The 25,900-nt window shown below is 44.0% G+C and overlaps 1 protein-coding gene across 2 annotated transcripts in view; it reads right to left on the bottom strand.

Annotated features, from left to right (window-relative positions):
* The window catches only part of DNAAF9 (dynein axonemal assembly factor 9), a 127,637-nt gene that overhangs the window by 54,589 nt on the left and 47,148 nt on the right, over positions 1–25,900 (bottom strand). The window contains exons 10-20 of one of the 2 annotated variants that reach the window (XM_028118779.2): positions 22,617–22,752; positions 20,130–20,211; positions 19,111–19,147; positions 15,670–15,757; positions 14,384–14,460; positions 12,612–12,656; positions 12,185–12,230; positions 9,250–9,361; positions 8,606–8,676; positions 7,443–7,493; positions 6,795–6,882 (exon numbers count right to left, since the gene is read on the bottom strand). In XM_028118779.2, coding sequence (XP_027974580.1) covers positions 6,795–6,882; positions 7,443–7,493; positions 8,606–8,676; positions 9,250–9,361; positions 12,185–12,230; positions 12,612–12,656; positions 14,384–14,460; positions 15,670–15,757; positions 19,111–19,147; positions 20,130–20,211; positions 22,617–22,752 — 833 coding nt within the window. The remainder of the gene's footprint in view (positions 1–6,794; positions 6,883–7,442; positions 7,494–8,605; positions 8,677–9,249; positions 9,362–12,184; positions 12,231–12,611; positions 12,657–14,383; positions 14,461–15,669; positions 15,758–19,110; positions 19,148–20,129; positions 20,212–22,616; positions 22,753–25,900) is intronic. The other variant, XM_028118780.2, reaches the window with a different exon arrangement.

The raw sequence follows: 25,900 nt of genomic DNA, 5'->3' as shown, positions 1-25,900 counted from the left end.
AAGAGTCCTTGACTAGCTTCATGTGGACACAAGGGAATACACAAGAGGGTTTAGAATGAAGTCAGCAGATTGCAGATGACTGCTGCCTGGGCCTTCCCATCATAAGAAGGCAGGACTCAGCTTGGTGACCAGATGTGTCCACTACAGTGCCCCTGTTTCTCACTGTTGAACAATCTCTGCCCAGTGGAAAAAAACACTCTGCAATCTGTAAATCACTACAGGGACAATGAAGGAGCTGCCTGAGTGCCAACCATTCATGGAGGCCTGTAGGAAATAGTAAATATACAGTCAACTGATATTCAACAAAAGTGCACAAACAGATCAAAGAAAAAGGAGTCTTTTCAATAAATGGACCAGGAAAAACTGGATATTCCTACGTAAAACAATGAACATCAACCCATACCTTGAATGAGACTTTCTGCCCATTCCCACCAGCCACAGTAGAAAACCTCGTACTTCACAGGGATGTCAGGTAGAATATTCAGAAGGATTCTGCCTCAGCAGTGGGGTGAAATTAGCCCTAAATTAAATGCTGTATTTCTGTCTCCTGGTTAATAAAGCTTAAAAGCAAGGCCAGATGATTAGACTAGAAGAAAAATATATTACAACAATTATTATAACTGTATCCCATGTGTTCAAGAAGCCAGAAGACTTAACCATGTTAACTTGAGACATGAAAAATGTAAAAAATAATCTAAATCAAACTTCCATAGATGAAAAATACAATGTCTGAGAAGAAAAATACACTAAATGAGATGAATATTAGACAGTTGTGGAAGTTTAAGCTACTCCAGGATACTGCTGCCCCCACATACATTTTGTTTGGCCAAGTAGCTTGGGGGGCGGGGGAGGGTGGTGCTTAAAATGACACTGGCCCCTCACACAAGCCCTATGTAGCAGCCTGCAGAGTCACAAGAAGATGTAAGTTCCTGACATGACTTCCCCAACGGCCCTTGTGATCGGCTCTCCCCTGCCTTCTAGGGCCATCCCCTTAAGTACCCCTTAGAGAAAACTCTTGTGGAGCTTACCAAAACCCTGCTCTTCTGGTTTGAATTGACCAATTTGGCCTTAGCCTGGGAAACCCGAAGCACTCTACCCACAAACCCTAATAAAGGCATGTGCCCCAGGTCCTGCCACTCTCTTCTGTCTGCACTCTGCTTTGATCCTCCTGTGTGTCCTGCAGGCATGAGGCATGCCATTGCCCTGTACTTCCTCCAGGACTTGTGAGAAATAAAATTCTCTATTTCTATTTCTTTTGTGGTCTTTTGTTGAACTTGGCTCACCATTCAGTACCCTGTACTCCACTTCACAAGTGTTAATTTAACAAACTCATAACAACAATGCAGAAGAGGTTAGTAAATTAGAATACATACAAGTAGAAACTATGCAAAATGAAACACGATGAGAAAAAAGACTGAAAATAATTGTACAGAGCAACAGGGGGCTGTGGGGCAATTTCAGACAGAAAAGATATGTAACTGGAGGCCCGGAATAGGAGGGAGGAGGGGAAAAACTAAAAAAAAAAAAAAAAAAAAACTAAAAAAAAAAAGGCTAAAAATACTCCTAATTTGAGGAAAACTGAATCCATCCTTTGAAGAAGCAAAATGAATTCCAAGCACAAGGAACATGGAAAAAAACATAACAACTCATATAAAAATAAAATTGCTTAAAATCTGTGATAGAAAGAAAACTGGGTTGCCTGGGTGGCTCAGTTGGTTGAGTGTCCAACTCTTTTTTTTTTTTAAGATTTTATTTATTTGTCAGAGAGAGTGAGAGCACGAGCAGGGGGAGCGGCAGACAGAGGGAGAAGTAGGCTCCCTGCTGAGCAAGGAGCCTGATGTGGGGCTTGATCCCAGGACCCTGAGATCATGACCTGAGCCGAAGGCAGACACTTAACCGACTGAGCCACCCAGGTGCCCCTGAGTGTCCAACTCTTGATTTCAGCTCAGGTCATGATCTCAGGGTCATGAGACTATGCCCTGTGTTGGGCTCTGTGCTTAGCGTGGAGTCTGTTTGAGATTCTCTCTCTCCCTCTGCCTTCCCTCCACTCATGCATGCACACATACTCTCTCTCTGAAATAAATAAAAAAAAATTTTAAAGAAAATCTCAAAAGCAGCTGGAGTGAAAAAAAGATAACTTCTATAGAAGGAACAAAGATAAGGATGGCAGTGGACTTCTGCTCAGGAATCATGCAACTGAGAAGATAGTGGAGCAGAGCAACACCTTTCCAGAAAGTAGGAAACTGCTGGGGTGTCTAACTGGCTCAGTCAGCAACTCTTGATGTTGGTGCCGTGAGGAGCCCCATGATGGGATAGAGCTTACTTGAAAGAAAGAAAAAAAAGAAAAGAAAAGAAAAGAAAAGAAAAGGAAGGGGAGGGGAGGGGAGGGGAGGGGAGGGGAGGGAAGAGAAAGAAAAGAAAAGAAAAGAAAAGAAAAGAAAAGAAAGAAGGAAGGAAGGAAGGAAGGAAGGAAGGAAGGAAGGAAGGGAAGGAAGAGGGAAGGAAGAGAGAGAGAGAGAGAAAGAAAAGGACGGAAGGAATGAATGAACTATTGACCTAGAATCTTTACCAAGTGAAAATATCTTTCAAAACCCAAGGGGTGGGACTTCTGAAATGGCTGTGAAGATCCTCTCCCCAGAAAACAGTGATGAAACTGGTCTAATTGTTAAGACAACTATTTAAGACTCTGGTAATGGACCAAAGTTGTACAATAAAACTGAGAAGCATTTATTTGAGAAATTCTACTGAAGCTTGGTGAGAACTATGGAAATCTGGTGTTTCAGCCAGGGGCTATTCACTTGACCTCCCCTCTAGTCCCCTCCCCTCTGGAACTAGAGCCTCTTACATAGGAGAGGGGCTGACTTTGAGGCAAAGCACAGAAAATTCTATAGGCAGGGATGTAAAAAAAAAAAAAAAGACAGCAATCATAGTAGCAAACGTTCAGGGAATGCCAACATACTGACTAGCCAGAGATGTCAGAGCTAGCTGGTCCAACTAGCCAGAATGCAACAGGAAAGTCAGGAGACTGAGACGACAGATGTCAATTATTATACAGCAGTAAGGCTGTGATTTAAGGCATCTTCCTGGTGCCATCCATGTGCACCAGGAGACATGTACAAAAATACTCAGGACTGTCTGCAATAGCAAAAAAAAATTATAAACCCCAAATGTCCATCAACAGTCCGAAGAATAAATAGCACATTTCCATACAAAGGAATCCCATGGAGCCATGAAAGTGAATCAACTATATGGCTATCCAAAACAATCTGGATGAATCTTAGGAAAAGAATAGTGAGCAAAAAAAGCAAGTCCCAGAAGAACACACAGTGTGATTATATTTGTGTTACATTCAAAACCAAGACATTGTTTAGGGATATAGGCATATGCGGTAAAACTCTAAAGCGGGCTCCTGAGGATTAGGGACTGGGCAGCCTGCCTGACCAAGGTCAGCAGGGTGGGGAAGAGAAGGGCACACGAAGGACATAAATGAATAGGAACCTGCATAGCAAGAAGTCCTGTGATAGCAGAAGCCACTAACTGGGGAAGAAAAAGGTTCTGGTGCTGGAAACATTTCAAAGTAAAGAAGTACTATTCTTATCTATATGTAGTTCGAAGGGCCAACCCTGGACTGAGAATCAGAAGACCTGGACTAACCTTCAGACCTACTGTGAACTTGCATTATAACCTTAGGCAAGTTTTCACCTATGGGGCTCGGGATATGAAGCTCAATTAAGATAATGCATGCTGAAGAGCTTTTTAGATGCCTTTAGGGAGTGGGAACGGATGAGTTTCAAGCTCATCATAGTCTCAAGTAGAAACAGATTTACCAAGACACTAATGACGCTTAAACTTCAGAACCCCTCACCTGCCCAAGCCCCCTTCCAAAGCCCTCAGAAGACTCCTAACCGTTTTATGTTATTTTTCCTTGAAAGAACCTTAAGTGGTATAAACTTCAAGCCCCACTTGATCTAAGCTCCAAAGTGGCAGAAAGCTTAACAGACAGCCAGAGGAGATTCCTGTTTAAATTCTCTGTTCCTATTTAATCTTCCTGCCTCAGAAAACCACCTCCTAATTCAAACTGCATTTCCTTCAGAAACTAAGAGTGTGCTCTCAAAAGAGTATGACAAATAGGGCTCCAGAAATCCCCGGCTGTGCCCTTTGTGTGGAGACCTCGGGATACAATGAGTCTTGCTGGATAACTCAATACAGCGTAAGATTACTTTTCTAACAAGGCCCTTTGCTAAAAAGGTGCAAACTAGTTTTGGCTAATATCCTTGCTAAATATTATGATTGGCTCAACTAACTACCTGTGTGTTGCCTCTACCTCCTAATTCTGAAACACTATGCAATCTTGCCCCAAGGCTAGTAGCACTGTCTCAACTGGCTGCCTTCCACAGGTTCCTGCCTCCAGTCTTCCGGATGTGCCAGAGCTGGAGAAGCATAAATGCAGGCAGGGGCTGTGGCACAGGGACGATACCAGATGCTATTACTTACTACCCGGCATTTTGTGGAGCCCCAAACCTCCTTGTGCTTTGTCTCCTCCATGAAGGGAGGAGCAGAAGCTGAACCAGTGATCTGAGAATAGGGAGAGGAATCTGCGACTGGACAGAGTATTTTGAAGAAGAACAAATTATCCAGGAAGGGGATTTGCTCAGTAGAGGCTGAGAAATTTGTGGAGTAAGTCACAACTCTTCTTCCACAAGATGGCTGTATCAGCCAGGGAAAGAAGAGGACTCCTAAGAAAATGTTATTTTGAGGAAACCAAAAAGGAGCACAGAATGAATCTTCATGAAATCCATGCAAAACCAACAAGGTTTTTGAGAATCTTCGTTCAGCAGAAATATACTGAAAGGGACAGAGAGAGAATATGAAATCAAAGGCGACTCTTGAACCCCCAAATGCTATTGGCAAGAAGCAGGCTGATAAAACTCACCTACAAAGTGCTACCTTTGTGAAAAAGGAAGGATGACCGAGGTGTAGCCACAAGTTTAGAGGGAAAACTAAGAGTTTAGAGGGTGAAACCAAGAGCCCAGGTGGCAGAGATAAGAGCCATGGTGGACTATTCCCAGGCCTTGAAACCTAATCCAAACCCTGGAGTTTGCCCAGCTGGATTTCAAAGCTACTTCAGGCTGATGACTCCTTTTTTTTTTTTTTTTTTTAAGATTTTATTTATTTATTTATTTATTTATTTATTTGACAGAGAGAGACACAGCGAGAGAAGGAACATAAGCAGGGGGAGTGGGAGAGGGAGAAGCAGGCTTCCCGCTGAGCAGGGAGCCCGATGCGGGGCTCGATCCCAGGATCCTGGGATCATGACCTGAGCCAAAGGCAAACGCTTAACGACTGAGCAACCGAGGCGCCCCTGATGACTCCTTTTTATTTTCCACCCCCCACCCCGCCCTTTCTGAAGATGAATGTCTATATTAATCTATGTCAGGGCCACCCTGGGTGTTGGGAGAGAGGGGCAGGTGACTTGTCTCATTAGTTTCATGGGGCCACACCTAGAGAAGACTTCTGTTCAGGAGTTGTACTTCATGGATTAAAAGCCAGAGCCTTATCTACATCTGATTTAGATGATCTTGACGATGAGATTTTGGATTTTTGAGCTAGTGAGATCTGGGACTTTGAACTGTTACCATAATGAGATGGGGCTCTTGGGAAGGGGTGATTGTATTTTGCATGTGGGAGGGACACAAATGGGAGGCCAGAGGGTAGACCGTGGTGGGCAGAAATTCAAGATGGCTCCCACGATCTTCATCTTCTGACGTTACTCCTGTGCTCATGTAACGTTATATGGCAAAAGGAACATTATTTGAGTGGGCTTCCTCTAATCACAAGCAGTTCTTTATAAGCAGAGTTTTCTCTGGCTGGTATAGAAAAGGAATTTAGACAGATCCAAAGGGTAAGAGAGATTCAACAACACAAAGGAGGTTTCACTGCTGAGATGGGGGAGGGCTGTCACAGGGCAGGGACCTCTGGGAGAAGGAGCTAAGCATGGTCCTGGCTGACAGCTAGGAATAAGATGGGGACCTCAGTCCTACAATCCGAAGGAACTGAATTCTGCTGATAATCTAAATGAGCTTGGGAGTGAATTCTTCCCCAGAGTCTCCAGATAAGAGCCTAGTCTGACTGACGCCTTAACTTCAGAGAACCTACCATGAGTCCAGCCAAGTCTACCTAGACTTCTGACCTACAGAACCGTGAAACAGTAAATGTGTGTTTTAAGCTACTAAATTTGTGGTAATTTGTTTTACAGCAATAGAAAATGAATCCAGACTTGTTTAGGTCCACAAATTCTATTTATGGATACGCTGCCGCTCCAGCCTATTCTGAGAACAAGGCGACAAGAAGAGGACCAGACTGTGGTTCTGGGGCCATCCCTTCCTAGCACAAGTTTCTTCATCTGCGAAATGGGTGGATAAAAGGAGGAAAGCCATAAGAAAACACTTCTACACCAACAAGTCTTTTCAAATATCAGATGCATTACTAATCACAACACCCATGCCAATACCTGCAAAGAGGGACCCAGACACAGTCAAGAATAGAAAAGTAATAGCCAGGGGCGCCTGGGTGGCTCAGATGTTTAAGCGTCTGCCTTCGGCTCAGGTCCTGATCCTGGGGTCCTGGGATCGAGCCCCGCATCGGGCTCCTGGCTCAGCAGGGAGCCTGCTTCTCCCTCTCCCTCTGTCTTGCTCCCTGCTCATGCTCTCTCTCTCTGTATCTCTGTGTCTCAAATGAATAAATAAAATCTTAAAAAAAAAGAAAAAGAAAAAGAAAAGTAATAGCTGGCTCACCTTCCTCAGGCCAAGAATGTGGATTGCTGGAATAAAGATATGCTCCTTCTCCTCCTGTTAGAAAAGTACCCAGGAAACAGGCATCCCCCTTTAAAAACAATCACAAAGAGCAGACAATTTATAGCATAAATTTTCACAGAATCAAAAGTCCTGCCCATTTGTCTGTCTACAAAAGCTCCTTAGTTAGCCTCACACAGACCCAACTTCTTTCATGCCTTTGGCATTGCCTAGCTCTTTGTCATGTTACAGGCATTTTTAACTTGTAAGGTCCTCTCCGAGTCCAGGCACCAAAGCCTGCTATGCTTGTTCATCTTGCAGTGGATTTCTAGCAACTGGAGGCAGCTCTCCTTGGCCTAAAGCCTTGACCTTCTATACGTCTAGGCCAATCTGAGATCTGCTTTTAATAGTACTGGGAGATTAAAAAAACACATCAAAAGGCCAAAGTGGCAGAACAAATCCCTCTGTGTACCCCATTATATGGTTATTTCTAAAGCTCTGCTGGGAGGGGAAGAATGCAAACAGGAATTGAGACAAAGAGAAACATATTCTTCAGATTAGCCCTAAAATGAAATATTCTAGTTATCTTCATAAACTGTTTACGTTTCATTTTGATACAATGTTAACACTGAGGATAAGAAGGCTGCTTACCTTCACTGCTTGCTGGGTTTTCTCAGACAATTTTACTTCATTATCTTCTACCTGTGTCCAAAAGGAATACAAGTGTTCAGTTTCCTACTTCAAGGGCAAAACTCTCCTAGGTCTCGCCCATGTTCAACATTTCCAGGAGACTGGGCAGTCCCTCCACCAAATCCTGTGTTCTGAGGCCCTGATGGCTGGCAGAGCCGGGCTGGCTACTGGTCATCAAGGCTCAGAGCCCAAGGCCCTGGTGGGCTCTCTCTCTCCCTGGGACCTGAGGTCCAGCTAAATGAGCCTATAAGATGTGGAAATCATGTATTAGTCTCCACTTACATTTCACTTCAGAGAAAAGCAACTATTTGTAAGGATAAAGGGAAGAGAACATATTAATGTGTTCTCATTTATATGTATTCATGTTAGAGGATGATTCTTGTTCTTCTCTATTCACATCAGAAATATAGAAACAGGGGCGCCTGGGTGGCTCAGTTGTTAAGCGTCTGCCTTACATCTCCCGGGGTCCTGGGATTGAGCCCTACATCGGGCTCCCTGCTCTGCAGGAAGCCTGCTTCTCCCTCTCCCACTCCCCCTGCTCGTGTTCCCCCTCTCGCTATGTCTCTCTCTGTCAAATAAATAAATAAAATCTTAAAAAAAATTATAGAAACAGAATATAAAGATTTTAAAATAGGTACTTAGACCATTATTAGACTCATTGCTATCATACTTTGTGTCCCAAGGCATGAGAGTTTTAGACCAACTCCCACAGATGAAGATGGAGCCCTTCTACGTGTAGAAAGACTCTGCTGTAAAAACTCAGCAGCAACCATTCTGACCAGAGAAGGGAGCCACGTGATCTACTCCTTTGGACAGATTGGTCAATTTCTAAGCCTTAGTGTCCTCATCTGTAAAATGAAGGTTTAATTTCTTCCTTTCATAATTTAACAGGGACCCAAATCACTTAGTTCATTTCTTTTGGCACTTTCCCAAGTTTAGGAGAGAGTTAAAGAAACTAGATTCATTTGTATAAAGAAAAAGAGCTGAGATAAAAACTTCCATTCCTGAACAGTAGCTAGTTTAGGTCCTGACATCCCACCAGGGACCCAATGAGGCTCTTCCTCAAATGATCTTCCCGGTTTCTTCACATTTACGTCCACTTACACCGGATGAATGACACTAACCAGCCAGGAGCAGAATCTGGGTATGGCGGCTGTCAGGACTATGAAGCTGGTTTCTGTGGTAACAGTGCCATCTGCAGGAAGACCACAGACATGCCAGTTACTGCCCACTACCCGAGCCCACCTTGTAGGCCCCCAAACTAACACCCCTCCCTTTCTCAGGAGAGATGGCTCCTCTTAGTAGTATACAAAATCTTGTGCCCTCAGAAATTGAAAACTTCCTCATCTGGGAACAGGGAGACTAGTGAGGGGAGGGAGGAAGGTTTCCCCATGTGATTAACTCTATTAATATTTTTTACAACAACTAGAAACACACATTTAAATGGAGAGTCCTGGGAATTAGTCCTTTTTATCTATATTTTTAATTTTTATCAAGGTAGTACAAGGGTGAAAAAAAGGATCTAATTATTATTTCAAATTGCTTCTTCCTGACTACCAGTGAGGCTGTACATATTCTCATATACATATGTGTGTGTGTGTGTGTGAAGATGTTATAATTAATAACATGTTATATATAATTATAATATACAATGTAGAATTATTATATATTGATTTATGTATACATAAGAACTATGAAACTATAACTTATTTTGCCAAAACAAACAAAAACTCAAGTTTTGCTTTCTAAAGACCTTATAAACACTTACCCTTTTCTTTAACCAAGATCTGAGACGTCAAAAAGGATTCTGAGAAGACCACAGACCCTAAGCACCCCCTTCCTCCCAGTAAGTCAGGAATGTCATATACAGTCATACAAGCCTGTATCAAATAAGAAAACAGAGTTAGGCCAGTTGTCAGTCTTAAACTTTTAGGGAGAGACCCTTAAGAAACAGACCATAAAATACTGCTCTAAGGCACATTTTAAAAGAATACTCCAGAGTTTCTAAGGAAAACTCAAGTTATTCTGAACTACATCTCAGGACCAGGGAGAGGACTTCAGCATCACCCACGCTTCCCTGCAACTGCTTCTGCATCAGAGATAAACTTGGGCCACAGGAGTATTTTTATGTTTCTATAAATTCCCTCAAATTGCTTATCTTTCCTAAGATAAAAGCCTTCCTTCTTAATTGTGATGAGGCCCTGGCCTCTCAGAGTTGGAGGTGTTTCTTCCAGGCTTTTGTACACTCATACACTCTTTGCATCCTGGCACATCCACATGCTCACCAACTCCTTCTCTGGTTTGGGCTCAAGTTCTGAACAAGTCTGGGAAGGTGGTAATTCATTCACTACACGTCTTCATGGATATTTCTGGATACATGTCAATACCTACAAATGCTTCTTTCAGTACCAAGAAAATTAAAAGAAAACTATTTAAGCTTTTATGGCAAGACAAATAAAAAGAGAGGCTTCAGTAGGCTGGAAAAAAAAAACTGGAGCAACACAGAAAGAGCTCCCGAATGGCTGATAAACAAGCCCTAATTTATGTTAAAACTAATGAAAACAGAACAATTTTGGGGGAAAATCTAGCTGAAGAAACGCAGAAAATGGTATAAGCCAGAGCCAGGGTCTGGAATGACTGAAGATCTGGTGAGGGACATGGGATGAGTAGCACAGTGAGCCTTCTCAGGTCCTGTCTCCTCCTGGCCTGATGTTGCTGAATGGCCAGGTACAGAGTTTCTGAAACAGAGCCCATTTTCATACATTGTTATCCTAGGCTGGGACCCCTGTTCTAGGCTCAGGACAGAGACAAAAGACATAGGGCTCTTGAAGAAATTGCTAGATTCCCAAATAAAAAAGGAAGGCAGAAGAGTTGAGAAAAAAAGACAGTTAAAGCCAAAGCAGTTAATTTCTCATGTTGTCATGAAAAAAGGATGTACAGAAGTGACAGGTAGGCTTTTATATTTTAGCTAACTTTCTGATTAAGCCTGACAACTGTGAGTTTTTTTTTCTTTTCTAAATCTGCTTCAAAGATTTTTTTTTTTTAGATTTTATTTATTTATTTGACAGAGACACAGAGAGAGGGAACATAAGCAGGGGCAGAGGGAGAGGGAGAAGCAGGCTTCCCGCAGAGCAGGGAGCCTGATGAGGGGCTCGATCCCAGGACCCTGGGATCATGACCTGAGCCGAAGGTAGACGCTTAACGACTGAGCCACCCAGGCGCCCCTGCTTCAAAGAATTTTTAACATGTGAAGACACAAAACCTTCCTGGGTTGCATGGTCTCTCTTAATTGACAATGGGAACCCTGCTTTGGTTTCCAGATCAAACAGGAAGACAATCCAGTGGGTTATACCCAATACTTTACTTTTATACTAGGCTTCTAATATTGAGGAAGAGGAGAGAGAAAATTAAAAGGCAGAACTTCATCTCTACTTGGAAAGGAGGACAGGATTTGGACAGAAAACAACAACCTTCTCTCTCTCCTTTCCTATTTCATTAGTGGCTGCTGAATGCATACTTAACACAATAGTGTGATTCCACTGGACTCCTGATCACCTTCTATTGTGCAAAGGACCTTCCAGAGCACTGCAGAGGAATCTAAATAGAGAAATCAGGGCTTACAGTCTGGCAAGGAGATAAAGTACTATCACCTAATATCAGAAAGCACTTCCTAGGGTCTTGATGATGTCATAATAAAGTCTCTTAGTTCTAAATGAGCAACAACACAAAATGCTGACAGATACAGGGAGCAGACACATTATAAAAAGAGAAATTACTCACAACCTTAAAAAGTTACTCTTGTTGTACTACTCTATAGATGAGATAACACTCTTGCTTTTCCATTGGTGATGGCGGTGGGCATGCATTTGCACTGAGTCATCCACAACTACACACCAAGTTCCTGGTGACCAAAAGCTCACTGGAATTAAGGCTCAGGCAGTAGCCACAGAACAGACTCAAGGTGTAATCTGTGCCCACATATACTGCAACCAGCATCTTGGCTGGGTAGCTACCATCCTTTCATGCATTGCTTGCCAATCTTCTGCACATCAGGATGCACTGGGCTAAATGGAGAACTTGGCTTGTGACCGGGAGCAACTGGTCTAGAAACTTTGCTCCCTCAGGCCATGCCAGCCAGCCCACCTAGGGACCAATATTTCTGCATCTCTAAACCATGCCCCTGTCCCATCAGGGTGCCTCCAGCAAATGGGGTGGAAAGTTCTGCCCTGACTACCCACTTCACTGGAGACTTAGGCCCCCAGTTTTTTAATTTATTTTCACAGACCCCTGTTAAGGGCATCAACTCAGGCCCTGGAACACAGAGAATCCACTGAAAACTCATCAGTCTGTGTTGAGGCAGGCTTGTCCTTAGCTCACATTTCCACATGAGGGCAGAGCGTCTCAGTCACTTGCAGGAAGCCTTCCTAACCTTAGGAAGAAGTGTCTCTCCCAACCCCCAGATAAGACTCTGTTCCCTGGGAAGCTGAGGCACAGGATATGATGTGGGCCTGGTATAGCTGCCTTGGCACCCTCAAAATCATAGGCTCACCACAGCTGCAGCTGACACCCTCCTGAGAAAAGACCAGTTAGTTTCCTCAGGGACAGATTGCCCAAGACTCCCACCTACTCCGGTCTCAGCCCTTGCAGATGTCCCTCCATAGGCCACCCCCTGCTAGCTGACTTGTAACAACAGCTCTGCTTACTGTTTTCACGAAGTATAAGCTATCTTCACTGTCCAGAGGCACAATCCTGCAAGAGGAAGAGACAGGAGAAACACATATTACATTTACAATGCTCTCTTTTCTCAACTTGGCAGCAACCCACAGACCCAGATTTCTTTCAGGGCTTTTCAAAGCACTGGGTTACATGCATGCAGATTTAGTACATAGGCCACTGGAAGGAATTAGGTCCACCCTTTACTCCCATGCCTCAGTCTTTCAGTGGGAAGCACTCAGGGTACAGGGTCTCAGCTGAGTATAGCCAGTCCCAGGCCCAATCCTGGCATGATGCCATTCCCAGGTGTAGAATTCTAAGAAGACCAACTACATCAGCATTTACAAGATAGCCTATCTTCTCTTTTTCTTCCTAAAACTTGCCCCAAATGAGCATGCATGACAAACACACACTTACCTTCCCTGATTATTCACAGCATGGATATGAAAAGCCATCTTGGAGCTGCAGACCCAAAACAAAATAAAAAGTCAGTCTGTTCTCGCTAACCATACCGTTGGCCACCCCCCAGACACCTGCTGCTGCACTGCACCTGTGCTGGGCCCTCATGGCACATTTGCCAAGTGCGGGGCCAGCATATGACTCCAGTCACAGCTCTGCCTCTGTGCAGATTCTCAGGGCTGGCTTGTCTTGGACACAGCAGGAGAGAACCATGTGCCAGAACTGTTGTCCACTGCAGACTGGGAAGACCCTGTACTGGCCCACAGCCCCCTGCCCCACAGCTGGGACATATTGTCCCGATCCTCCTTTTCTTTACTACCCTTGGGTCAAGCTGCCATCCCTGCTCAGAGCCTAGGCAGAGGCCAAGTCTTGTGTTCCTCTCAGGAGATGATTTGCTAATCTGATGTACTGTGAGGGTACTCAGTGAAGTGACCTTGTGGAGAGAAGGGAGGGAGGCTCCAGAAGGGAGAGCTGGCCCTGGGAGATGCTCCTCCCATTGCCTGGTATTCTTTTCTTGTTCCTTCCTCCAGCTAGGGAGGTATGCCCAGGCCTAAAAGGCTTTGGGATGGAAAGGTGGCCTGCCCTGGAAAGGCTGAGTGGCCTACACAAAGCTCTGGAAGAAAGGAGGAAGAAAGGAGGAAAGGGACATGCCCGCCATGTCCATGGTGACACAGAAGACCCCCATGTGACAGCAGCTAACATTTACATGCTTAGTCACTCTGCATGGTGGGAAGACAAGAAAACAGATGTACAGAGAGCTCCTTGTCTTGCCCAAAGTCACATAGCTGGAAAGCAAAGGAGCTTTCTCAAACTCAGGTCTGCCAGGAACAGATAGTCCAGGCCACAGGAAGGCCTTAAGGAATCAAATTTCTTCTATCCCTCTCCTCTCATGGCCAGAGCTACAAGATCCACAAGACCCAGAGGAAAGAGGCCTGAAGCCTTGCACCAAAAAGATCTGGCTCTTTCCTCTGCTCCTGGAGCTGCAGCAATAGAATTCTTGTTAGATCAACTGACTGACTTACCTTTGTCAATGTTCTTTCTTACTACCCAGGGCTGTAGATGTAAGAGAACATGGGGCAAGGAGCTGAGGCACCACAGGGCACATCCCGTAGTGTTCTAAAAAAAATTCCTCAAAAAAGTGCACTAGTGGTCCTCATACAGGACAGGTGAAGGGTTAGGTGGACTGGGTTCATGAAAGTTTAGCTATGGACACAGACTACGTAGAAAGCCCCTGGGATGTGCCCAATGTAGTATGATGGTTGGACTGCCAGCAAGTCCGATTCCCAGAGCGTCTAGCCCCTGAGATAAGGCCAGGCTCAGGGTGTCTATTACCTGAGAGGCATCGGAGGCCCAGGGCCAGGCTCTCCTAAGCAGGGACTGTCTCTGTGTGGCCAGGGACCCTGACCCTAACAAACTTCACCCCTCCTGTCCCCGCTTCACCTTTCTAACCTCCAAACCTGGGTCCTTCAGGTCTCTGATGTTTCTACCATTGATCTGCCTCCCATTCTGGCATCAGGAAATGTGTCTGACTCTTTCTCTTACAGTTCCTCCATCTTTGGCTACTTGTCCTCTCAAAGCCCTGATCATGAATGTTTCTCTTTCAGACATTCCCTTATTTTATTGGAAAATTTCTCAGAGGAAAGATGGAATATCAAATACAAGACAGCAAAAGGGTCTTTATAAAAAAAAATAATAATAATTCCTTATAGAAAATAGTAGCCGTTGCTTACCGTAGGGCTGCCTTAAACTGCATCAACTCAAAGGAATCTAACCCAGATCCCAGGGTCTGCTCAGCTACCTCCTTTGCCTGTAAAAGCAATGACAAAACAGAGACAATTAGCTTTCACAGCAGGAAAGAGTACATATCACTGATAGGAAGCACTCTTCTAACATTTGGCCAGGAGAACACTGTGCCCCTCCCCCCTACACAACTGCTTTGTATACATCAATAGATCAAAGTGAAAACATTGTGTTAAGGGAAACAGGTGCCTGCTTTCTTTGGGCTGGGTTCACAGGAAACACTTCATTCAGGCAGGTGGGCATTGGAACCTGATCTGCCGGGAACTGTAACCAGCCGGGATGATGCCATTGTGAGGTCTGGAAAAGGGTTTCCTCCCCTCTCCCTTGGCCCTGGGGGAGGGACTACTGCCCTTGGAGTTTCTGTCAGATGCTAAAAATATTAGAATACCTACATTTACAAAAGATCAGTTAAAAAAGAAAAGTGTGGGAACTGATATCGTATAAGCCTTCAGCTAAAGGGCTGAGAAATCCCAAGTTGTACCCGGGATTCAAGTTCAGTGAGGAGGGGAGATGGCCGGGAGCTGGTGACTACGGCTACAGTCTCTCTGGTATCTACATCATACACAACCTTTCCAATGTCAAATGGCTTCTTTCAGGAAAGGTCCTATTGGCATTGGGAGGCATCAAGCTGACTCTTCTCCTCTCCTTACTGGGTCAGATATAGGAATCCAACTCAGCAGGGCAGGTTAACCGCAAAACAGCAAGGAAGAGAACGGTCAGAGAACGAGAACACATGTGCTTGTCTAGGACAGGCAAGTCAGTTTTTCTCATTTTTAGTTGTTTTTTTTTTAAACATTATAGGAAATCATACTATGTAGCTCAAGACAAACTTACCTAACTTTATTAAATTCACATAGAAAAATCTATATTTTTCTTTATTTTTTAACTTTAAAAAAGCTAGTAAAATAAATAAATAAATAAAAACTAAAAAAAAAAAGCTAGTAAGTAAAACAGTATGCTACAGAATGATTTTTAACACAACCGGACATCTACAAAGAAGTGCTGATTAGCGGTCATTCCTAGGACAAGGGCAGTTCAGTCACAGGCAGCAGAAGCTCAGCACTCTCCAGGTACATCTTTGTCTGGTGTCAGCTCCACTGAGGCCCAAGCTCGCACAAAACTGACTACTACCAGGTGTCCAAAGCCAAAACAGATGGATAGGACGGTTTACACTGAAATTACTACTAAGGAAAGAGAAACGTGGTGTTTAAATTACCTTTGTTAGACTGGAAGTTTTAGCATAACATGCAATGCCAGCCAAAACAGCCTGTATAACAGCAGCGTACACCTGGGACAAGAGCCTACTTTAGAACAAAAGATAGGGGTTAACTATAGCATCACAAGATTTCAACAAAAGCTGCACGCACATAAATGACATTCCCTAAGGAACTGATTTTTAAAAAAGAATGAGAAAAGTGCAAAAATGGAACTCACTGATTTCTAAACCTTTTATAAAGATTTATTTATTATTTCAAAGAGAGAGAAAGTGTGTGCGTTCATGGGAGAGTGTGGGGAGGGGCAAACGGAGAGAGACAGAGAGAATCTCAAGCAGACTCCCTGCTGGGCATGGAGCCTGACTCAGGGCTTGATCCCAGGACCCTGAGATCATCACCTGAGCCGAAACCAAGAGATGGATGCTTAACCAACTGAGCCATCCAGGCACTGCTGATTTCTAAACCTTTTAAAAGCCATGTGCCCCACGTGATTTATACTTTGCTCCTTCTTTTTTTAAGTTTTGTAGAGCTTTTTTAAAAAATATATTTATTCGTTTTAGAGAGAGAGAGAGAGAGAGAAAATGAGTAGGGGGAGGGGCAGAAGGAGAGGGAGAGAGAGAATCTCTGCGTTGAGCGCAGAGCCTGATGTGGGACTTGATCTAATGACCCTGAGATCATGACCTGAGCTGAAACCAAGAGTGAGACTCTTAACCAACTGTGCCACCCAGGTGTCCCTATACTTTGCTCTTATAAAACCATCATAAGAAAAGCCAGCTCTGCTCAGAAGACCAACCCTCCCTGTTTGTGATCCAACAGAAGAGAACTCTGCAGGCTACCTAGCCCCTCTATGTCAGGAGCCTGAATCCCTTCAGTGTCTTGGTACAGACTTTCTGCTTTTTCGGGACCAACCACACCACACCTTCATGTCGTCTCCTCACAGGCTTACTAAGGGAAGGCTGCTACTGGAACCTCAGGGTGGGAGACCTCAGGAGCAAAAGAGATTACCTCGGAGGAGAAGAGAGCTCCACTTAAATTTAAATTACCAGCTGCACACCACTTTCCAAGCAGCTTACCTGAACTAGAGAATACAGTGTGTTTCTGAGGGCAAATATTCCCTTCCTAAAGCTCCCTGCTCCTTGCTCGCCAATCCTGCCCTTTCTCTTAGACTTCTCACTTCCCAAAGTGATTATAAGAAGGTTTCTTCCTTCGCCAGACTGGGACTGTTATGAAGGTCCCTAGAAAATCCAAAATCCAAGACTGGTTCCCCTTAAGCAGAAATTTTCAATCTCAGCATTTTGGGCCAGAAAATTCTTTGTCATGCAGTCTGTCCTGTGCACTACAGGATGTTCAGCAACACCCCTGGCCTCTAACCATTAGATGCCAATAGTACCCCCAGATGGGATAACAAAAATGTCTCCAGACATTGTCAAAGGTCCCTGGGGGTGGGGCTGGAGGAAGAACTGTCCTTGGTTGAGAATCACTACTTTAGGGGAGAGAGATCTGGGATCTTATCAGGAAAATTATAGAGAGAAGGGGTTCATCCACAAGGCCCTGAAAGGCAGGGAAGGTGCCTAGCAAGAAACTAATAAAGACTGGCCTAAGAATATGTCTATTTTTATGCCTCAGAATCTTGTAACAAGTAAAGGAAGGTGACTGGAGTTGGAAAGCAGGAAGGAATCCAGAAATGATCTGGTCTAACTTTCTCATCTTACAGGGGAAGCAAGTAGGGCCTCTAGAGGTGGAATAAACTATCCAAGGCACAGAAAATGAATGGCAGGCTTGACTTCAGGTCTGCTGTCAGCCTGGTGCTTTTCTGCTGTGCCAAGTCACACTGCCAATTCCTTTAATTTCCTCCTTGGCTCCCGCAGCACACCTCTACATTTTAGGTAAGAGATTTGAGTTGGGTAGAAGAAAAAAAGATAGAAAAAGTATACATAACAAAATGACAGCTCCAAGGATCAACATATCCTGAAGATTGTTGGCCAGGCCACAACAGAGGGGTAGGTCTTGGTAGGAAGGGGCCTGGCAGGGACACTGACAATGAGCATGGCCACTTCCGGGTAAGACCAGAATCCTCCACACCTTGACACCAACACCAAACACATATAAAGATGCCCCTCCTCCTTTCCCCACCCAGCTTGACTCAGACATCACTCAGTGCCAACAATGTTTTGGCCTCCTCACTGCTTGGCCTTCTCCTATACAACCCCTCAGACATGAGCTGAGTGCAAAGCTGCCTGGCTATGGACTTGTTAAGTGGCCTGAATGGGAGGCGCGAGACTCATGCCTGGATGGCGCTACTGTTGCCCTCACTAGGGCGCCTTCGGGCCCGAGCTCCACCAGCTCTGTGATTCGGCAGGTCTCTGGGTGGAGGCCCAAGCACTGGTCAATACTAGTCCCTGAAGCCGGGCACCAGTGAATGTGGATTAGGAGAAATGCCTAAGGGTCCAGAATGAAGATCCAGGCTGAGCACAGCTGGCACAGAAGTACCAGCAGGGACAGGGGCGCCTTCGGCTCAGGTCATGATCTCGGGGTCATGAGATCGAGCCCCCTTCTGGGCTCCATGCTGGGTGTAGAGCCTGCTTAAGATTCTCTCTCTTCCTCTCCCTCTGCCCCTCCCCACACCACTCACGTGTGTGCACTCTTGCTCTCTCTTAAAAAAAAAAAAGAAGTACCAGCAGGTACAAAGCAGGACTATATACACCCATACTCATATGAGAATGTGGTTGACTTGTTAAAGGGCAGAAAACCCACACACTAAAAAACTGCATACACATTAATTACAGCCATACAAAACCTAAATGTATAATTTTTAAAAACCCAGAAAGATACATAGAACTTGGAATTCTAGCCTCCAGAATTGTAAGAAAATAAATTTCTGCTGTTTAAGTGACCCAGTCTGTGATATTTTGTTACTGTAGCCCAAGCGGACTAACATAAACATTAATGAGTTTATTTCTTATCTCTGGTTCCCTGTTATATGTGGGGGAGCGAAGTCAACACTAGGACCTTTTTAAAGTTGCACAGCCTGAGTTCAGATCCTAGCTCTATTCCCTAAGCCTAAGAATCAAATCCAGAGGAAACACTGCTCAGACCAGAAGGAGTTTCCCACAGATTCTCCCAATGTGTTTCAGGATGTTTTATTTTTGGGAAAGCCCCTGATAAAAAAAAATGTATTATGTAGAAGACATAGTAAGAAGAATCACACCATTAAAATGGATGGGTTTGCAGGCAGGAAGTCTCTTGAGTTCTGGAAAGAAGAGCACATGGCAAAGCTGGCAGGACTCCAAGCTGAGAGACAGGGGCTAGGAAACCATGGCTCTGCTCACCGCTTCACCCAAATGTCCTACCCACTGCTGATCTCAGAGGAGTTAGACGGGACAGCCACGATTTGAGTAACTCAACTTTGAGAAAGAAAATATAAAATAGAAATGAAGACTTACATTTGTTCAGTTTTCTTGGGCAGCTTATTCTCATCACCTGTGAAAGAGGACCATGAATTAAGTGTGACAAGGTCACAGGTCATGCAAACACTTCGCAAGGAGGCTAGAATTTCTTAATTCGAAGATGTCAAGAACTACATTTTTTTTTCTTTTGGGTTAAATACAGTACAATCACAACAGCTTTTCCCAGTATCCTCCTAGACCTTCACTCCTGACAGTGATTTTGACAACCCACTCAGCATCACCTCTAAACACCAGAGAAGACATGGGGAATCTTAGGCTCTGGAATGTTTTTGCCTTTATTTTTAATTTTTTAAATTTATGACGTATAATTAAGTAGGCTCAGTTCTGACTCTTTTATCATCTCCTTAATTAGCTGACCCTTAAATATCATGCTTCTTTCAGAGTTTCCCGGCTTATACAGCAACACCCAGGTGAAAACCTGGTTTCTGCGGTACTCTGCTCTGTGGACCAGTGCTGAGATCCTCATTAATTCTAGAGGTTCTTCTCTAGGTCTCTTTGATTATCTGCAACTTCTGATTACCCTAGCAAGAAGGGCACCCCAGTGGGCCTAACCTTTCTGGATGGCCCTGCAGCATGGAGCACTTGCTCCTGGGAATGTTCCCAGTTCACAGGTACCCTTCGACCATGGCCCTGCTTCAACAGAACAGCAGGCGCCTGGCTGACTCATCCAAACTCTCACTGTAGCCCATATCTCCTGCTATCCCCAACTGGGACTTACTCATCTTTGCCTTCCCTCTAACACTGAGCACACGGTCTCACACATGGTTAGACTATATACATGTTGAGCTGATAATTACTCCTCCTGAAATATATTCTTTGAGAAATGTGTTAGGTGCATCAACTCTCCATCTGGAATCAGAGAGGGAGTGGGAGGCCTTTACAAAGTGGGTATCATGAGCTTCTGAGGAAAGCAGTAAATTATGAGTCCATTTCTAGTTCATGGGAGAAATTATTCATTAGGGAAGCTGATGAGATGACAACAGACAGGGACTTACCCAAGTAAGGAACGTGAGTAGCCCCAAAAAAGTATGTTCTTGAACAAGCAAGGGGTCCCTTTGGTGAGACGCACTGTACTACCTAGATGTCAGAAAAAAAAGTAAAAAAAGGAGCAGGGATTTAGGTGTGTACTGCTGAAAAACGAAAATTATATAGTTAATGGAAATCAATTTTATCTCACCAACAGCTATTTATTATTTTTTAAAGGCACAGGGAAAAAGATCACCTTTAATTGTTTTTCCAGAAGTATTTTGTGTTGTCTGTGGTTTTTTTTAAAGATTTTATTTATTTATTTGAGAGAGAGAAAGTGAGAGAGAGAGAGAGAGAGAGAGCACAGTAGGGGGAAAGGCAGGCAGAGGGAGAGGAAGAAGCAGGTTCCTAGCAGAGCCACCCAGGTGCCCCTTACGTTGTGTTTTTAACTTTGGTTATTTTGTGAGGTTGCTCCTGGGTCAGTGCATGATGTTAACGAATTCACAACTTGTAAGGGAAAGAGGAAATGTGCTTGGGTTTTGATTGTCATTAATAGTCCAGAACTTTCACAGTGAGGACCTTGCCCGACGTGACAGAGAGATGTGTGGGGGCAGCTATAAATTCAGGAAAGGAGGGTGTGCCCCAGGTCTCCACCTTCATTTGTATTTCATCTCTGTACATAGGCCTTGGAGAAGAGACTTAAAAATTCTTATTCTTCGGGGCGCCTGGGTGGCTCAGTTAGTTAAACAGCTGCCTTTGGCTCAGGTCATGATCTTAGGGTCCTGGGATTGAGCCCCACATCAGGCTCCCTGTTCAGTTGGGGAGTCTGCTTCTCCCTCTCCCTCTGCCTCTCTCCCCGTTTGTGCTCTCTCACTTGTGCGCTCTCTCTTTCAAATAAATAAATAAAGTCTTTAAAAAAGATAAAATAAAAATTCTTCTTCTTCTTCCCTGTTTAGTTACTGCTGGGCAAGAACAGGAGTTCAGATCCCCCAGTCTGTCTCCGCTGATGCCACCATGGCCTGGGAGAGTGACAGACACTATGGGCAGGGGGCAGCCTTGTTATGGCTGAGTGGTGGTGAAAGTCCTGACTCCACTAGACTCCAATTATACTACCCCAAGGAAGAATACCTCGTTACTGCTGGGTAGGGGTGGACGTCCAGGCTCCCCTGTATTTTCCATCGATACTGCAGGGGGAAGGAGGGTTCACTGGGGCCCAGTGGGGATGAAAGTCATGGCTCCCCAGTGGGCCTTCTCTAACATTAATCTTAACAGGGGTCAGGGTAAGGCAACGGCAAAGGCAAGGCAGACCCTAGGCTCTTCACTCAGCCCTTATTGGTAGGGGTGGATGGAGAGGCAGTTTTTTTCTGAGGGGTTTGGCTGGAGTAGAACAGCTGTTGTCTAAAAGTTTTCTGCCTTGCTAGGCTGTCCCCTTCCTAGTCCTTCTGCCAGAGACAGCAGGCTTTTCATATCTCTGCCTATTGGCATTTCTGCATTGTCAGCTCCTCCAGTATCCGGTCTGGGATATACAGGCAAAAAGGAACCCCAGAAAACTCACAGCCATTGTGTCCCTCTGGTCCTAAGCTCGTCAGCCAGCCTGCCTTCTTCTACCTTCCAGAGTCTTCCCATGTTTGTTTTACATATAATGTCCAGGGTTTTTAGTTGTACTCAGTAGAAGGAATTGGAAAAAGTATGTCTACTCCATCTTCCCAGAAGCAGAAATCAGTTTTAACATATATAGTCAACACATATGATTATACAAAGAACCCCATGTCATTTGACATTTCCTGTGTATTCCCAGGGTGCTCTGGGGGTTAAAATGAGGCCTTTACAGGGTAGTAATATCCTGACAGCATATCCATCCATTCAAGTAGCCTTATATTCCTGGCCAGCTTAGAGTCAGAGAAATTTAGTCCATGAGAGATTCAGTCCAGACAGATTTAGGTCTCATGTTCTCTAATCAAAACTAACAAATAGTACCTACCTCCCCAGCTTTCCTGATTGTCAGGAACATTTTGAAAATACTTAAACTTCCACAGACTTTTACAATCACTAGAGTCTCATATTTCAGTCTAATGTTTCCTTTAAAAGAATGTTTACCACCAAATGCAAAAGTCTTCTCCCTGGCACCCTCAATAAAAGAACAGTGATCCTCAAAGTTTATGTCCTGAAATGTAACAGTGAAGACGTATCAAACCTAGTAGGCTTGGAATGAGTCTATTTGCAAGCTAATTTAAAATTCTTATTCTACTGACCATATTACTTATTACAAATTGAAGAGTTTGGTTTGAGAAAATATTTTTTAAGCTTTTTCCTTTAAATATTTAAAAATTAACTATGATATTTTCAAATTACACCTAGTACTTATATAAAAATAGTCCGTTTGCAATCACTTCTTTCACTCCAAAACAACTTCAAGTTCAAGATTAAATCAATGCACAAACTAGAAAGGTTCCCCTTATCCTCCCCTCCTCCCTATTTAATAAAACCAATTAAGCACCAGGTATCAAGCCACTCACCATGTGTTTGGCAAAGCTCCCATTGGGACCAGTGCTGCGTACCAGATGCCCTTCAGAAGGGAAGTTAAAGTTGCCAGCGTTCAGATTTTCTCGTGTGGAGTGATTACCAAAGAGAACGAATGGCTGCCTATTAGGGCTGGAGTGGCAAACCAAAAATGTGATTAGAAAAGAGAGTCCTATCTAGGGCAACTTCCCAGTGAGTGGGCTCCTTGGGGTTTTCAGAGAGGGTTTTCAGTCCTGCTTAGGGTTTTCAGTCCTGCAGTCTGAGCAAAGTGGTTATCCAGTCCCCCTAATACTCCTTGCTTGCTGCGAAGTTATGCCAGATGTCTCTGACTCCTCCTACTGACCCACAGGGGTCATTTAGGGACATAACTAAATTCAAGCCAGGTTTATATTTTCAGCTTGTTCTACTTCTTAAGGAGAAACTTCCATAGGTCTGCTGTCCATGATACAGAGATGGAGCAAGTTTCCAGTTTCATACAACAGCATTTTAATAGAAATAGAAATTTTAAAGGATGACGGTTGTGATACTCAAACTACAGGCAGACAATAGAGGCATTAACCATTCTGGACTAGCTTTTAGGATGGGAGGAGGACAACAGGGTTGCAAATATCTCACTACCACACTCACCTGCCCTGCATGCATCTCTTTCTTTTGTCTCCTCTCTTGGTTAGACTTGTCTGTTTTAGTTTTTTGCTGTCACTTTCTGCTCACTTCTCAGCCCACTTCAGTTGACCCCTCAGTCATTTCACTCTAATTACTCTTGCAAAAGTCACCAAGTGACTTTCACATAGCAAATAACAAATCCAATAGATAGGCTTCAACCTGCCCTTCCTTGGTTTTTCAGAAGCACCTGACACCCTCTCCCTGCAAGAGCTGTTGCATCTCAGTTTCCCCTGTCAGCCATTCTCTTCTTCCATCTGCCTCTGAATATTCCTAGGGTTTTACTTTCAGCTGTCTGCCTCTCCTCTCCTCTTTCATGATCTACCCCGTTCCCCTTCCAGTTCTTGCAGTAAATAAACGACATCATCATCCATCCAGGGACTGAGCCAGACCTGAGACGCCTCCTTAGGCCTCCTTGACTTCTCCTGCCCCTTACCTTTTAAATCCAATCAACCACCCAAGTATCACTTCTATTTGTCTATTTCCTTCAATCCACATGGTCGCAAGCCTCATCCATGTTGCCATCATTGCTTTCCCAGACAACTGCAATGTTTCCTCACTGTGACCCTGCTTCCACTCCTGCTCTCCTAGAATCTATTCTCCACGGTTCAGAGAGGACAACCTTTCATACATGGAAAGCCTTTAATGCCTTTATGTTATTTTCAGAAGGACTGAATTCTTTCACATGGCCAAAGACTTGCATGGTCTGGCTGGCCAACTTCTTTGGCTCCATGGAAGGCCACCCTCCCCCAACTTTTATATTCCACCAAACCCATCTTCTTTTATGTTCCTTATGCTCTCATCTCAGGATGCTTTTCTCCCTTAATCATCTTTTTTTTAATAATTTATTTTTAAGTAATCTCTATATCCAGTATGGGTTTGAACCCAAAACCCTAAGATCAAGAATTGCACCTTTCACTGACTGAGCCAACCAGGCGCTCATCTTATTATCTTTACTCATCATTCAGATCTCCCCTCAGAAAAGACCAGGCTCTCCAGCTATGGTCTTCACAATGCCTTGTTCTTTTCTCCTTCATGGCACCAGAGTTTGTAACTCTGTTATTTTGTGAGGTTGCTTGATTAATGTCTTATTTCTCTACCACACTATACACTCCACAAGGGCAGAGACCATGACTGTTGTTTATTTATTTATTTAAAGTAATCTCTATGCCCAACATGGGGCTCAAACTATGACCCTGAGATCAAGAGTCAAATACTCTACTGACTGAGCCAGCTGGGCACCCCCGTGACTGGTTTTTTGATCATGTATCTCTTCCTTAGTATGTCCTATGTTCTCAACAAATAGTACCTAAAGGATATTTTTAAAAGATAGCTTCTGCTATGGACTGAATGTTTGTGTCCCCACAGAATTCATGTTAAAATCCTAACCCCCAAAGTGATGGTATTGGAGGCAGGGCCTTTGGGAGGTGATTAAGTCATTAGGGCAGATCCCACATGAATGAGATTATAAAAAAGGCTCTTATAAAAGAGGCTCCTGAGAGATCCCTTGCCCTTTCTGCTAGGTAAGGTTATAGTGAAATGACTGCTATCCAAGAGGAAGTGGACCCTCATCAGACATTGGATGGGATAGTGCCATGATCTTGGACTTCCTAGCCTCCAGAACTTTGGGAAATAAATGTTTTTTGTTTATAAGCCACCCAGTTTATGGTATTTTTGTCACAGGAGCTAAAACAGATTAAGACAGTTCCCTTTACCCCTACCCTTTCCTTAAATTGCCCTTAGTGTGTGTCATGTGGAAAATTCTTTACATTTCTTGTATTATTCTTAAAAATACCTCCTTAAGCTTCAGGCAAATAGGGGCTCTTAAAAGTAAACATGACTCTGATTTTTCTTCTGAAGCTTAATTCAAGGTAAATGACCGTAAGTGCCAGCCCTGGCAATTTGTCTCACTTCAAACTCAATTGGAATTAGGGAAGAAAAGAGAGGAAAGAACTACTCTTATCCATCCATCAGGGGAACCATCCCCAGCGGGGGCCCTCCTGATTACCATGACAAGAGAGGTGCTAAAGGAAACACCTCAAGAAAACAAATGCAGCAACCCTGATGCTCCCTGTCTTCCTGGGGCTGGACTTTTAATGCCTGAGCCCTTTGACTCCCCACAAGATGCTGTTGACCCCTGCCTAGCCCTTGGACATTCTGCTTCCTAGTTTTCCTGGGGGTAGGGATGTACTATAAACTTCTTTAGATTTCAGCAAGGTACAATGTTTTAAAAGCTAGTTTACTATAAAACTGTATTTTTAAAAAATATATGTATAGGGGTGTGTGGGTGGCTCAATCGATTAAGCATCTGCCTTTGGCTCAGGCCATGCTCTCAGGGCCCTGGGATCAAACCCCGCATCACAATGGGCCCCGCATCACAATGGGCCCCGCATCACAATGGGCCCCGCATCGGGCTCCCTGCTCAGTGGGAACACTGCTTCTCACTCTCCCTCTGCCTCTATCCACCACTTGTGTGCTGTCACTCTCTCTCAAGTAAATAAATAAAATCTTTAAAAAAAAAATGTATGTATATAAATACAAAAGCAATAAATGGACAATTTTTCAGGGTACGAATTTCTTACCCTGTGATGACTAAGTCAATTTATATTTTCCTGACTCT

This window comes from Eumetopias jubatus, unplaced genomic scaffold, assembly GCF_037043125.1.
Source record: "Eumetopias jubatus isolate StellerSeaLion01/CBP00866 unplaced genomic scaffold, mEumJub1_p1.0 scaffold_9, whole genome shotgun sequence".
NCBI classification, from domain to species: domain Eukaryota; kingdom Metazoa; phylum Chordata; class Mammalia; order Carnivora; family Otariidae; genus Eumetopias; species Eumetopias jubatus.
Note: the sequence above shows the minus strand (reverse complement) of the source record. Positions and strands in the feature narration are given on the sequence as shown.